At 46.1% G+C, this 13,433-nt stretch overlaps 1 protein-coding gene across 3 annotated transcripts in view; it reads left to right on the forward strand.

Moving 5' to 3' along the window:
• The first annotated feature begins 3,428 nt into the window (after positions 1-3,428).
• TTYH3 (tweety family member 3) overlaps positions 3,429-13,433 on the forward strand; it is a 73,409-nt gene continuing 63,404 nt past the window's right edge. Inside the window, exon 1 of one of the 3 annotated variants that reach the window (XM_032197569.1) lies at positions 3,429-3,673. In XM_032197569.1, coding sequence (XP_032053460.1) covers positions 3,551-3,673 — 123 coding nt within the window. In that variant the 5' untranslated portion in view covers positions 3,429-3,550. The remainder of the gene's footprint in view (positions 3,674-13,433) is intronic. The other 2 variants (XM_032197567.1, XM_032197568.1) reach the window with 2 other exon arrangements.

Here is a 13,433-nt window from a genome sequence, read left to right on the forward strand (position 1 = left end):
TTTGACTGCCCGTAATTTAGCCCCTAGTCTCGAGAGGGTAACTCATCCATCTGCTGGCACTTGAAATTCAAACTTTTTTTTTTTTTTTTTTTTTTTAAATCTGCATTGTTGGTTAAAACCTTTCATAACGCATATTAGGTCTGACAGTCAGGGGAAGACTCCTCGCTTCACGGTATATTAAAATCTGAATTATTTCATCTCATAGTGAATAAAAAGAGCCAAGGGTATGGGATTACTGTTACAAAACGTGCTCTCATTGCACAAGTAGGAGTGTCTGAAGTCAGAGGGAAGCTTCTGAAGCATGGAAAAAGATAGATTTGCTAGTAATGTTTTCTCAGACTGCTGATGGCCTCAAGGGGAGAGGGGTCAGCAGTGGTTGCCTTAATTTTGGAGGTTTAAACTATTCTTTTCATGTTCATTTTCTTTAATTTTGAACACCTCATCTGCATATTTTGTCCAGTGATTCTCTAGCAAAGCCACTGTCAAAGCAAGTTAGCGAATGCTAATGTGGCTCTTAGGGTTACTTTTCAGCAGGATTGCCATCTAGCAAGCTGACATTTGCAGTTTGCTTTGGTTGATTGTAGAACTGCTTTCCATGCAAGGGTGATTTACTGTTAGCTTTTATTCCTGGGATCTCAACAGCAGTGGCTTGTTTGTTCATTTTGATTTGGCAAAACAGAGAGCACCTATTTGTGTGGGGAGGGGAAAAGGCAGCTGTAATCTAAACATGAAAGCCTTGATAGCTGTCTTGTTGTTATGTAATCGAGAATTACCTGAACAGGACTGAGTGAGAGATGCTAGACATCTAAGAAATGCAAACACTGCTTCCTGATGTGGTACAATAGTATGAAGCGTCCTTTCTACCATGAAAGTATGGCTAGAGCTAGATCCTGTGGATTGTCTCATTCCTACTTTGCAGAACTTGTTTTCTTCTTCTTTTTCTTATTTTCCCATATCATTATAAATAATAGTGGGGGAGAAATTAAAACTGTTGATGCCTCTGTTTCTCTCTAATCCCAAATCCTCATTCTACTATAATTTAATCCAGTTGTCTCTGCAGCAAATGACCGTGAGAGAGGCATGCACACGAGCGCTGCAAAGCCTGGTCCCTTTCCCACTTACCCCTGCCCCCATACGGCGCCTCAGACTGCTGTGCTGATGGGCTGGTGCTTACACCCCCATTTAATAGTATCCAGCTTTTCCTGTGATTTGTTCCAAAACATTCTGTTCCGTTTGATTTATATCAGTGCTGTCAACTGAGATCTCCGTGTTGAGTGGCTGCTGCATCTGCTTCTATTCCATGTCCATCATATTGCTGACAAAGGTACTTGGGCTTGCAGCCTGGTGGGGTTTCTCTATCCAGAGGCCTGTGGCAGCAGTAACATCTGTAGGACAGATTCCAGCCTTGAGTGTTTTAGTGCCAAATTGCATAAACTCTGTGGCGTAAGTGGTTTACGCGGAGAGAGCCCTTGCTCAGAGTGAGGTCTCCCAGCTCCTTGTGTTAGAGTTGTTTGAACTGGAGGTGAAATATGTTAGATCATTGGGCTTTAAAGTAATTTATTCCCCATCCTTGTTGGCGCGGTGAAAAAGGAGGGGGGGGGGGGGGAAGGGAACAAAATAAAATTGGCTGCTGATCTCCTGTCCTTCTGCGAAGAAGTGAGAACTCTTCTTGCAGAAGGCTGGAGGGAGTTGAGGTCTTCTATCTCATACCCTTGTATATCTTGTACTTGTGTACATACTGCGTGGCTGTGAATTCTGACGTGTGTCTTAGTGCTATTTGTGAACGATAAGATTTCGTTTTAGCAATGTTGATAAAACTCACATGAAAATCTTGTCCTAGTCAAAAACTATTAAAGTTGATGTTATAGTTCAGAACATCAGCAGAAATATGTTTATTTTATCCTTATGTATTAAATAGCACCTTTTAGCTTTTTGGTGTCCTTATTTATAAAATGCATCTGTAAGAACAGTGTAGAGTATAAACTCCTAGCTGCATCTAGGGAATGTAATAAAATTGTACTTGCAAAAGAGGCATCTCTATAATCTCTACTGACCTGCCACCAGTTAGGAGAAAAAAAGCAGTTAGTATTATCCTTTTTTTTTTTTTTTTTTTCTTTTATCCTTCATTTCTTACAAATAGGATGCACAGCACTCCAGTATTTTGTATTTTTTCCTGGGTCATAAAAGTTTCTCGTTCTAATAGGGATACTTTAGATGAGAGTTTCTCAAACATTGATATGTGAGATGTTTGCTTGAAGTTTGTTAGGAGGCTTTTTCCACTTTTCAAATCCAAGTTGCGTGAAGTGATATTTACAATACATTGTTTTCAGATTTTCAAACCTGCAGGTGAAGTGTGCTGCCTCAGAGCTGTGACGGGGAAAGTGTGGTTCACATAACCATGTGGAGAGAGCTGGACTGCAGCACGTACTTACAGCAAGAACGAAAATATTGGATCATTTCCTTGAAAAATAAAACAAATATTTTTATACCTTTCCGTCATAATAGGAACAATGCAATCTTTGTAACAAAGCAAATGAATTTGTGATTGCTGCTGCTTACTGTTACTTTTTTTTTGTTGTTTAACAAAGCTCTCCTCAGGTTATCCAGAGTGTTTATTTACTTACTCGTTTCTGACACATCCCCCCAAGAGGGTGTGCACGTATTTTTTAACTTTAATACTGCGAATAGTTCTGTTCTGTTCGGAAAATATACGAACATACTTTCTTGTCTGGTTGGTGTGTAGTCCTTGGGAAAGCCATAATGTCTGAAGGGCTCTGGGGAGAGCACAACGCCGGCACTGCTGTGTTGTGCACAACTCTGTTGTGTTGTGCAGGAAGCGACTGTTATCGCTTCCATACCTGGGTGTTGAATTCAGGGCTGATTTATGTGGTCATCCAGCCACCCTGCTGCCTCCACGTCCCGTGGAAGCTAATGAGGCAACGTAATTGGCTTTGGGTCAGCAGCTGGAAGAGGCCAAGCCTTTGTCTGAAGAGAGAATGGTGAAAACTAAAGGAGGTCGAGTGCCTAATGTCTGCGTGGACTGGGCATGCTTGGAACTGCCACAAAGAGCTTTTAGCCACGGCTGTACCTCAAAAAACTTGCCCTGATTTGGGGGGAAAAGCACAAACACAGGGAGCGAGCAGCAGGGGCCCCATACTCCCCTCAGCGCCCCCCAGTCTTGCGGGGACCGGGGGCTCCGTGAGGGGCTTCGGGCAGAGCCTGGAGCTTCTGGGGGGGCCTCCCCCCTTCCTCAGCCGGCCCTGGGGCTCCCAGCCTCGGCGTTTTGGGGTCGATTTCGGGGTCTTTTATAGGCGGTCCTTGGCGGGGAGCGGGGCGGAGCGCGGCGGTGCCAATGGGAGCGGGCGGGCGGCGCCAGGCGCGGAGGCGGCGGAGCCTCCTCGGCGAACAAAGAGGGAGCGAGCCCGGAGCCGGCCATGAGGGGCCGCCGGCCGGCGGGGAGAGGGTGAAGAGAGCGGGGGGGGAGGGCTCCATGGCCGGCGGGTCGGCGTGAGGAGAGGCCGGTGAGGGGAGGCTGAGGCTGAGGCGAGGCATGGCGGGCGTCAGCTACTCGCCGCCCTGGTGGGTCAGCCTGCTGCACCGCTTGCCGCACCTCAGCCTGCGCTGGGAGCTCACCTCCGCCGATTTTCGCCCGCAAGACGCCGAGTACCAGCAGGTGAGGGCCCCCTGAGGGGGTTGGGGGTGAGGGGCGGCCGGGAGGAAGAGGAGGAGGAAGGAGGGGGCGCCGTGCCGGCGGTGGGCTGCGGGGTGCGCGCCTGGGGGCTGCCTCCCCTCCACCCCCGCCGGCTCGGGGCAGCTCCTGCCGGCCTCGCTCAGAGCCCAAATTCCTCCGGGAGAGGTAAAAAAGAGCCGAAAAGGGATGTAGGGGAGCCCCACAGGCAGCCCTGGCCCGGGGGGCCCCGGTGGAAAGGAGGAGAGCCACGGGAAGATCAATGCACAGCGCGATGCTCGCAGAGCGCTCGTGTGCTGCTGCTTTTATTTCTCTTTATTTATTTTTTTTTTGTGTGCTGTGTGCCGTGCTTGGTTGGCTAGCCACCTAATTAAAACGATTACGGAGGGAATCGGTGTGCTCCAACAGCTGTGTGCTCTGCTGTCGCCTTGGAGCAGAGCTGCAGTGGCTCTGCTGCCTCGCTGTGCCACGGGCTCTGGGTCTGGGAACACCATTTTGCTTTTTGGAACATGCAGTGTCCTGTGTCTGCAGCCCTTATGCTAACATCAGGGGAAAGGCTAGGGCAGCTCAACAGCTCTCCTTCATCACAGAAGTGTAAGGGGTTGGCAGTGCTGTACAAAGCAGTGCGCTTTGGCTTTTTGTTGTGATGAGAAGAACAGTTGTGTGGGCTGAAGCTAGAGCAAAACGTGAGCAAGGTGTTTGGAGAGCGATGGGTAGATGCTAAGAAGCCTCTTTAAACCAATAAACAAGACAGGCTTTTGACCCAACTCGAGTGTTTGGGGTGTCAATTTATCAATTCGCTTTAGTTCCCATGGCTTAGCAGGGTTCAAGATGGCCACACACAGATGTAACACCGCACAGCAGCTTAGCTGGATTTCCATGACCTCAGAGGGTAGCTGCCTTTACAGCAGGCGACACGAGATGCTGAAGAGCAGAAGTTCAGAGTTCATGCAAGGATGTTCCTGGGAGCGTATTGTCACGAAGCGAGCGCTAGCTGACCTGTGAATGGACAGCCGACGCACCGGTTTTCACTCAAAATTGCTTAAAAACATTTCTCAAAGCAGTCTGGGGTTGTGTTCATTTCTCAGATAATCTTTCTACTGTAATCACATTCAGGCTTCTGCTGCTCCCCTCCTCTGTGTTTGCTTCCCCTTCCATGATGACATTAAGGACTTCTCGCACAGCAGTGGATGGCCTCTTAAGTCTTAACATCAGCTCGAAAGAAAATGTCTTATCAAATCCCAAACCGACCGTCTGGATTACTGAAGCGCCTGTCTTCAAGATAATGATTTGAATAGCAGCTTTACTGATTTCAGCGTCGGTGAGGGGTAGCAAATAGGCTCCAGTAATGCAGGCGGTGTTATCTGTGCTGTTGGTTATATAACAAAGCTGCTGTGGCTCTGCAAGTTGGCTCTGGAGTTTGTAGCCACATAGATTAATTCTAATGCAGTGAAACTTATTCCAGGAGTGGGAACTGTAACGCTAGATGTTCTCTCATGCTTTAAATTGTTCTGAATTCTAGCTTTTTTCATTAGCTTTGTTATGAATTTGCAGCTCTTGCTGTGTTTGCAGCCTGTGCTGGCACAGTTTCCCTGTTTCTTTAGGCACATTTCATGTTTAGGAGCCAAAATTGTACAAAGTCCTGAAAATAATGAAGTCAATTTTTTTGATTTAAATCCTCTTTGTTGTTCTTTTCTTTGGAAGTCTCATGAGGTGGCACAAATTGTGCGTGGATTTGTTTTCAATTCCATTCGTGGTTGATGCCCTTGTTCTGTAGTGTAAACTGTGAAGCTGCACGCTGGATTTGAGGTCAATGGGGGATGCTAGCTGGGAGTGTGTGGGAATGGGAAAGGACAGAGCGTCCCTAGCTGCAGTAAGGAAGGATTACCCTTACTAAACTGAAAATACCTTCAAGTTTCCATGACTTCAAGACATAGGGTAGTTAGGCTGTTGTCATAAAGAGGCAGACAGTAGGGCACAGTGTCCGTTCTCTCTCTGATGCGTTATGAGGAAGGAAGCAACATGTGCCTTCTGATTCTTCACTGGTTCTAGGGAAAAGAGAACAAAATGTGAGATACAACGGCTTGGATTTGAGTGCTGTAATGTCACTTGTTGAAGTGCCACGTGCTCCTGCAGGTGAGGAGCCTGCTGATATAACAGGCTTTCCACCTCTACCTATCAAGGATTACTGTAATGCGCAAGCAGCTATTCCACTGAAGCAGCAGACAAACCATTGTCCCCCGAAACCTCTCTGGGACACGTGTAGCTCTCAGATAAGCACATAGTGCCTGCCTTTCAACTCCAGGTCTTTGTTGCGTCTTCTGGGACCCTGGATGGTGGGGCGCATCTGTAAGGACGTAGATCTAACAGCCAGTTGTGCTGCTCTGTCCCACCGGCTGTGCGCATTGTGTACCAGCGGGGGCTTCCTCCTTTTGTCTGAGAGCTTGAGATATGCTTGGGGCGATGCTGTGCCAAGGGCTGAGATCAGTGCAGCTGCAGGCTTTGGCCACGTACCTTCTTCACCTGAGTCCGTCTCCGAAATGCTCTCTCTGGGTATTATTCACTTCTTATCCACTCCCGCTGCGTATCGTGTTGCATTAGGCTAGAACACCGTGTGCAAGTGTGGAGGAGCAGAACAGATCCTCCCATCAGGACTAGATTGTTTAAAAATGTATGTGTGTGTCCTTCAGATGCTCTGCTTCAGTCACGACTGTCTGCAGACTTCAGTACAGCTCAGTGCTTCATTTTGGGGAGCAGGAAGCTTTATCCTAGCCTGATCTGGGGTTGTGATCACTCTTCTCCAGGGGCTGGCATACCGGCGAGTCCCTTCAGAGCTGCCTCCAAGTCCTCCTTAAAGGACATGATCCACGGAGCCATCCCTGTAGAAGATCTTATCAGACCAGTTCTTTTCCCCATCTTTCCATGAATCATTGGGAGTGAAGATATCTCGATATGAACAGTTTTGTTCTGGCTGTGCTCTCATCTGAGTCATACTGCAGTGCTCTGCAAAGCCTTTTCATTGTGTAGTGAGTCACAAACTCTGGAGTGAAGGGAATGTAAAAATGGAGCAAAGCCTGTGTTCCTCCTGACAGCATGATGGTAATACCAGTTCTGGTTTCTGTGCCTTTTGCTGCTGAACAGATAATGATGATCGCAACACTGTTGTCCACTTTCTGATTAACTGAATTGGGAAGTTAAGATGGTCCTGAGACTGCTGGCATCACTCACTTAATCTGCTTAGTAGAATAAAGTCTTCTACTTGTGATTTATTTAGTTGTGTGGCACTGAATTCACTTTAATTCTGAGGGCAGAGTTGGTTAAGAGCCTTGAGGTAGCGTGGAGGTCACGGGCTGGAAAGAAGTAGAAAAGCTGAATAGCTTTTTAATACGGTACAACAATAGGTAATGGGATATCTGATTGAGACAGGGTGTCTTTGGTACCAACAGAAAAGGAACCTAAAACACTTCATTGTTTGCTCTTAAGTCTCGCTGGGTGCTGAGAAGTGTATTAAACAGCGCAGATGAAAAGAGGCTGCAAAAACCTAAGCTACGGAGTACCTTGACTTGAATTTCTATGTTTTGTTTTGTTTTGTTTTTTTTTAATTTTAATTGCTGCAAAATGGCAAAGTTGACTTGAATCTGTGTAAACACATGAGTTGTGTGAAGCAGGCTAGAATAAAGCAGAATGCTCCAGCACGTCTTTGAAATTCTTCCCTTGTATCACACCAGTGCTTTTTCTGCTAAAACTGCAAATGCACAGACAGTAGGTGCAATGGCAACTGTATGTGCTGGGAAAAAAAGACGAGCTGATTGATTCCTACCAATTAAGATGCAGAGCCACACTAAAGGAAGCAGAGATAAGAAGAGGGGTACTCTCTGGTCCTTGGTTTTGAGATGGTCTCTCTAGTGTTGTCACCCAGGAGTTTCTTTTCATACATCTGTCAGCGCTTTTGTGTTGTAATATTGTTTTTCTCCTAATATATGTGTGCCGAGGGGAATCCAGCAGTGAAAGGTGCTGTGTAAGCCCAACGATGCTTCCTTTTTTTTGGCTCGCAGGCTCTAATCCGAGGCATGTGTGTTTGAACCTGTAGGCAAAGGTTCAGCGTAGAATTAATTCTGTCAGGTACTTGCTGGCGCTGCGAGGCTGTTTCCCTGCACATAACAGCTAATGTCATCTTTGGAAGTATTTCTTGGCTGCAGAAACACGATGAAGCCTAAACTGCCAAAAAACTTGGATTAGAGAGATTGTTTTAGAACTTCCTCTACTGTACTGGCGTCTTATTTCAATTTTGAAACCAAGAGTCTTTCTGTAAATTGGAAACATGTGTATTAGTCAAGTTGGATGACGTGTTCTTGTCTCGTTGGCTTGAAGTCAGGGGGTAATGTGCCTTTCTTAAAGGGGGTTAGACTGAAGCTTTCTTTCAAGAACAGATGGACCACTTCCAAGGCCTGATCAGCTCTCCTGCCGTAGCATTAGTTTGTTCGTATTTCCAGAAAGGTTAGGTGACCCTGGTTAGTGGAATCCAGCGTTTTCTAATTAAATTGAAGTTGCTTTTAGGTTTTTAAGAACTGATGGTAAATCCGGGCTTCCCTTTTCTCATCAGCCTTGGTTGCACGAGTAACTGTAATAATACCTCACATCAGCAAATCGGAGCTGGAGCCCGAATCCGCTGCCCTGTTTGATCTGGAAGATCATCTACTGGGGAACTGCAGCGTAATGAATAACCAAAAAATGTAGAACTAAGACAATTTTTGATGGTTGATTTACCAAAGCAAGACATAGAAGGGTTTCTGTATACCATCCATCGAGTCGTGCAGCAGCATATGGTATACAGACAAGAAAAAAGTCAACCTCTGCCAGCTTTCTGTCTGCAGCCTTACTTTTTTTTTGCTGACCTGTGCTGTGCTGCTACGTTTCAGATGGTCTCCCGAGAGCTGATAGTTTCTGGAAACCCTGGCTGTATGTTTCCGTGCTCTAGTCAGAAGAGCGACTGCTCTGAACGGGTGGTTTTAGCAAACCAAAGTACACACAGAGGGGTAAAAAGTGACTTGAAGAAACGTGAAGCGCATTGTAGGGGAAGGAGATGTGAGCGTGCAAAGGTGTACACTATGCTCACTTTGGGTACAATCCTGAAAGTATTAATCCTGTGCAGAGAAGATGCTTTTTCCAGGCCTGCATGTGGCTTGGAGTAGAACCAGGTGGTGGACAGCCACTGGCATCGTGGTGCTTCTGCTGAAACCAGTTGTCCTCTTGAAAATCCCTTTTTCTACAAGCGTACAACAGCTACGTGTCCTGATCAGGTTTTAAACACTAATAAAGTGAATCTTGGGGGATGCATCCACCTCCTTTGAGTGCTACCCATGTATTGCACTTTCCTGTATGGACGCAGGTGCTTATCGGTTAGGAAGAGAGGTTCAAGAACCTTGGGTTTTGCTTTTACTTTAGAAAAGGAGTGTAAACAGGAACTGAAAATGTAGGTGAGGTTCTCTGATGTTGTTTGCCACCAGAATAATACGGCTGCTCAGGAAGCTCATCTTGGTATCTAGCTACAATGCCTGCTCACTGGTGTTCTGGAGAAGGGACCAAGCAAAATCAGTGTCTTACTCCATCTTTCCTTTTTTTTTTTTTTTTCCTTGATTCTTAATGCCTTTCTGAGGGAGGAGAAGCCATGCTTTTCAAGTTCACAAAAAGCCTTTGTTTAAAGGTTCATCTGATAAAATGAGCAGTGCTTCAAGCAGACATTGGTGTGGGCTTTATTGCTTCTTATTTTTCATTATTAGGGGAAGTGAGAAGTTCTCACCCAGAATATATCTCATTGGGTATGACTCTGGTGACCAAGGGGCGGAAGTCAGTTGCTTTCCTCTGACTTAATCCCAAGGTTTTGAATGTGGGGTATGGGAGCTGTGCACAACTCTTCTTGAGATCTGTCTTGCTTGTATTTTGGGATTAGATGTATTTTTGAATATGTAAACAAAACCTTGTCTATTGAGAATGAGACACAAAAGTCTGGGGCCTTTGTCATGTCAGATTTCTTGACATAGCGACTTTTAGACATTTGGAGGGACAAGCATCCTCAAATCCCCTGGCTTTTATTTATTTATTTATTTTTTTCCTTCTTTTCTGCCTTTTTCTTCAGGACAAGGCTAATTTATAGCTCTTTCCCCCCAGTTCCCACCCACCTGCATACGTGCTGGTGGAAAGGGTGAAACCCAGAATCAACACTCCATGCTTTGGGTGTTGGTGCAGTAAGACGGTGTCGTGGCAGAGCACGTGTGGTCAGCTCTTTGTGACTCTCCTGTGGGACACCTCTGTACCTCTGTGATCAGAGCCCTGAAGAGGAAGCCGCGTTGGTTAACGCTTCTCCTGAAGTCATTCTTTTATGAGCCAGCACTGAGTAAGATGGGGCTCACTCTCCGTTTCTGGGAGGTGGAGGGCAGTCATCTCATTCGTAGCTAAGCTCTTGATGGCTGTCACTTCTCTGGTTTCTGTTTTCTCTTTTAGTAGTAAGCTTTCTACCGGTTACGTTGAGATTTCCCATTCCCCTTGAGTGGGTAGGAGAACTTGGCTTGTTTTCAGCTGAATGTAGTTCCCATAGCTGGGGGAAGGGACGTGATGTCTGGGAATTTCGTTGCTCTGAGATTCAGACAGGGCTCGAGTAACTTTGGAATACATCAGGATTGCCTTCTGGACTGAACTTTCTAAACTAATTCCCGCTTTTGAGACTTGAATAGGACTCAAAATACTCAGGGACATATTGACATGCTGGAGAGTTGTCTCAAATAATTAAAGAAAAACCAATAACCCCGCTTCCCTCTCAGCAAGGCTGTCTGTGCTTTCTAGCATGTCATCCTACTAGTTCTTTGTTTTGGAAGACGATGATTAACAAGACAGGTGAACTAACACCGAGGAAGATCAAGGTCACGCAAGACTTTCAGTCCTGGGGACACACTCGGATGATGGTCTAAAAAAAGAAAAAAGTCATCTCTGTTAGAAATCCTGCCTTTTTCTACTCCTCAGGGAGCAGCTGAGATAATCGTTGTATTACAGTAGTGGATAACTAGGAGTTGGTTGCATTTATCCCCAAACTAGCAATAACCTTTGCTGCATGGTGAAGGGGTCAGCAGGTATCTCATGAATGGACATTGCAAGGACAGTGTCATGCTGATGCCTTTTCCTTTTTTATCGGATAAACTGGGAAAGAGCAAAACTCAGCACACTTTAATGCTGCAAAGTCTTTAATTTCAAATTTGTCTCTATTTTTTTTTTCTTTAGATTTCTGGGTAGTGAGCCACTTGTAGTTTTTCAGTCTGATCCCATAATTGTGAGCTTTAGGATTTAGTAAGCCACAAATGTACATGCTCTTGTAAAGTAGTCATTTGTGTGCTATTCCCTTGCCAAAAGGGGGAAAAAAAAAATAAAAAGCTAGCCTGCATGAATGGACACAAGGGTTGGTGTAACTCAGTATAACAATAACTTGTATCCATGCCTTCCTCTAAGCACTGGGAGATGCTGGTAACATTTAGAATAATTCTCGCTTTCAGGTGATTATCAGGTTGTTTTCTTTAACAGGTGTAACATGGGCCAGACTTCTGAGTTACCATCTGAACAAGTGAATATTTTTTTGGTCAATAGGAAGAGCAGAATTGAATCCAGCCAGGAGAAGGAGCTGCCCCCCTTACCCCCTTCCCTCTAACTGGAGCCATACCCTCAGGTTGTGATCTCCAATCTCCTTGGGTCGTGCGAAAGGCTCTTTCTGGCTGATGTGCCTCAGAATGGTGCCCCGCGTGCATCGCCATGGAAGTCCTTTGCCGTGTGAAGTTGGGGATGAAAGATCCTGCTAATCGGTGCTAACAATGCCAGGCTTATTCCTGGAGAAGGGGGACCTGGAATGTGGGGAATGGATGTTTCACAAATGTGTAACACATTCAGATGTGTTGTTATGCCAGAGTTGGTGCCTGTGCACGGGCACCCTTTTCAGGCTATGAAACGCCGCTGTTCATGCGGAGAATTTAAACAAGCCTCCTATTCAACGCCGAAATTCAAAATAACTCCAAAATCCAAATGGAGGCACTTCACTCGCATAATAGTGTCTGTTACAAGGAGACTCAGTGTGGCAGATGATGTAATGCCCCTTCAGATAAGGCCCAAGCTGGGGGAGAGGAAGAGGGAGCCTGTTACAAATATTGCTAATGGCAGCAAAACTGTCCAGAGGGTGTTAATTAGCAAAGCTGAATAATCCCAAAGTTGCTTGGGTTATAACTGGACATGTGAAGCAAAAATCACCCCTTGCTTGCTGCTGTCTGTTTTCTCTGATAATTATAATTGCTTCAGTGTTGAATGGCAGTTTTTTGAGTAATGTAGCAGGCGGAGCATGACCGCACCATACTTCATGCTCTTTCCTTGGGGTAAAATCCCTACAGTGCAGCAGATCTCTTGAGTTTCTGTGGGGCTTGGCTACAGCTGATGACCTGGGATAGTTTGGACACGGGCTGCAGCTGCTGGGATTTCTTCATCCTGCTGAGGAGGTGCTTCCTGTCCCATTGCTGAACTTGTAATGCTTTCTTCCCTCTACGCTTGTGTTGAGCTGTTCCGTACTTATTTCCTTAATTTTAGGAACAGCCCCTGTGTCGCTGCCTCCCTGGAAGTGCCTCTGTGCTTTTGGGGCGCAGGCAGAGGGGCGGAATGGGGCCGCTGTCTCGTGCAGTCCCCACCTCCCCTCCCCTCTCTTACAGTATTCACTCCAGGAAATGCTGAGAAAGTTGAGAGTAATGGAATTCATGAAATTCAAGCTGTGCTTCAATGGAAACGTGTTTTCAATTTCTGCCTCCTTGGGAGCTTGGGACTGAACTGCAATTGTTAGGGCTGGGGGGGGCTGGGGCTGGGATGAATGGGAGCGGCGGAGTCGGCGCTGCACGGTCTCTTGTGCAGGATCTGGCCGCTCCTCTGCATTCAGAGGCTGGTGTGTGCTTCGCGACCGCTTCAGGAAGCGTTTTTGCATTCAGCTGTCCAAAAGGCCCGGGTGTTTTCCTGCTGGGTTGGCTCTGGCTGCCAGCATCTGAATGGCAGCGATGTGCTGGAGTGGGACGTGATGGGGGAGCGCCAGCCAGGGTCAGGCTTTCCCCCCTTCTGCTCTTGATCCTGCTCACGTTGTCCTTTGAGTGTCCTGCTGCTGATTAAGGGTGAAAATTATAATGTTGACTTGAAAGCCTTTGGTAAAACTCATTAATTCGTTCCTTCTTTAATCAGACACCTAGCCATGGGTTTGTAATTACTATAGTCTAGGAATGTTTGCAGTTGCAACAAGCTATGCTGCATCAATTGCAGGAGTTGCATGTTTTTTGGTGAATGTGTATTGGGTGAGCTCTTGGTTTGGTTTTCGGTAGAGACCATAGACAGGTGTAGTGATAGGGGAAAGAGCTGGGAGTGCTTGGTGGCTGGCCAAATCGTGCCTTGTGGTGCTGAGCGGAGAGTGTATTTACTGGGGAGTGCAAACAGGTAACTTTAAAACAAAGACATGAGGGGTAATCGAATCAAAACTGATGCAAACATCTCTTAAAACTCTAGCTTCTTTGCAGATTTGGACTTTTGCAATAAGAACATAATGCACAGTTGCTGGCTTTGCAAACAGTGCTCCTCTTGCTGTTTGGAAGCCAGGGAACAGCTGAATGTTTTACAACAAAAAGCACCAGGTACTTTTTTCAAGTCTTCTGGGGGAAAAAAACAATAATAAACTTCCATTATTTTG

Source organism: Aythya fuligula, chromosome 15 (assembly GCF_009819795.1).
Source record: "Aythya fuligula isolate bAytFul2 chromosome 15, bAytFul2.pri, whole genome shotgun sequence".
In the NCBI taxonomy this organism is placed as follows: domain Eukaryota; kingdom Metazoa; phylum Chordata; class Aves; order Anseriformes; family Anatidae; genus Aythya; species Aythya fuligula.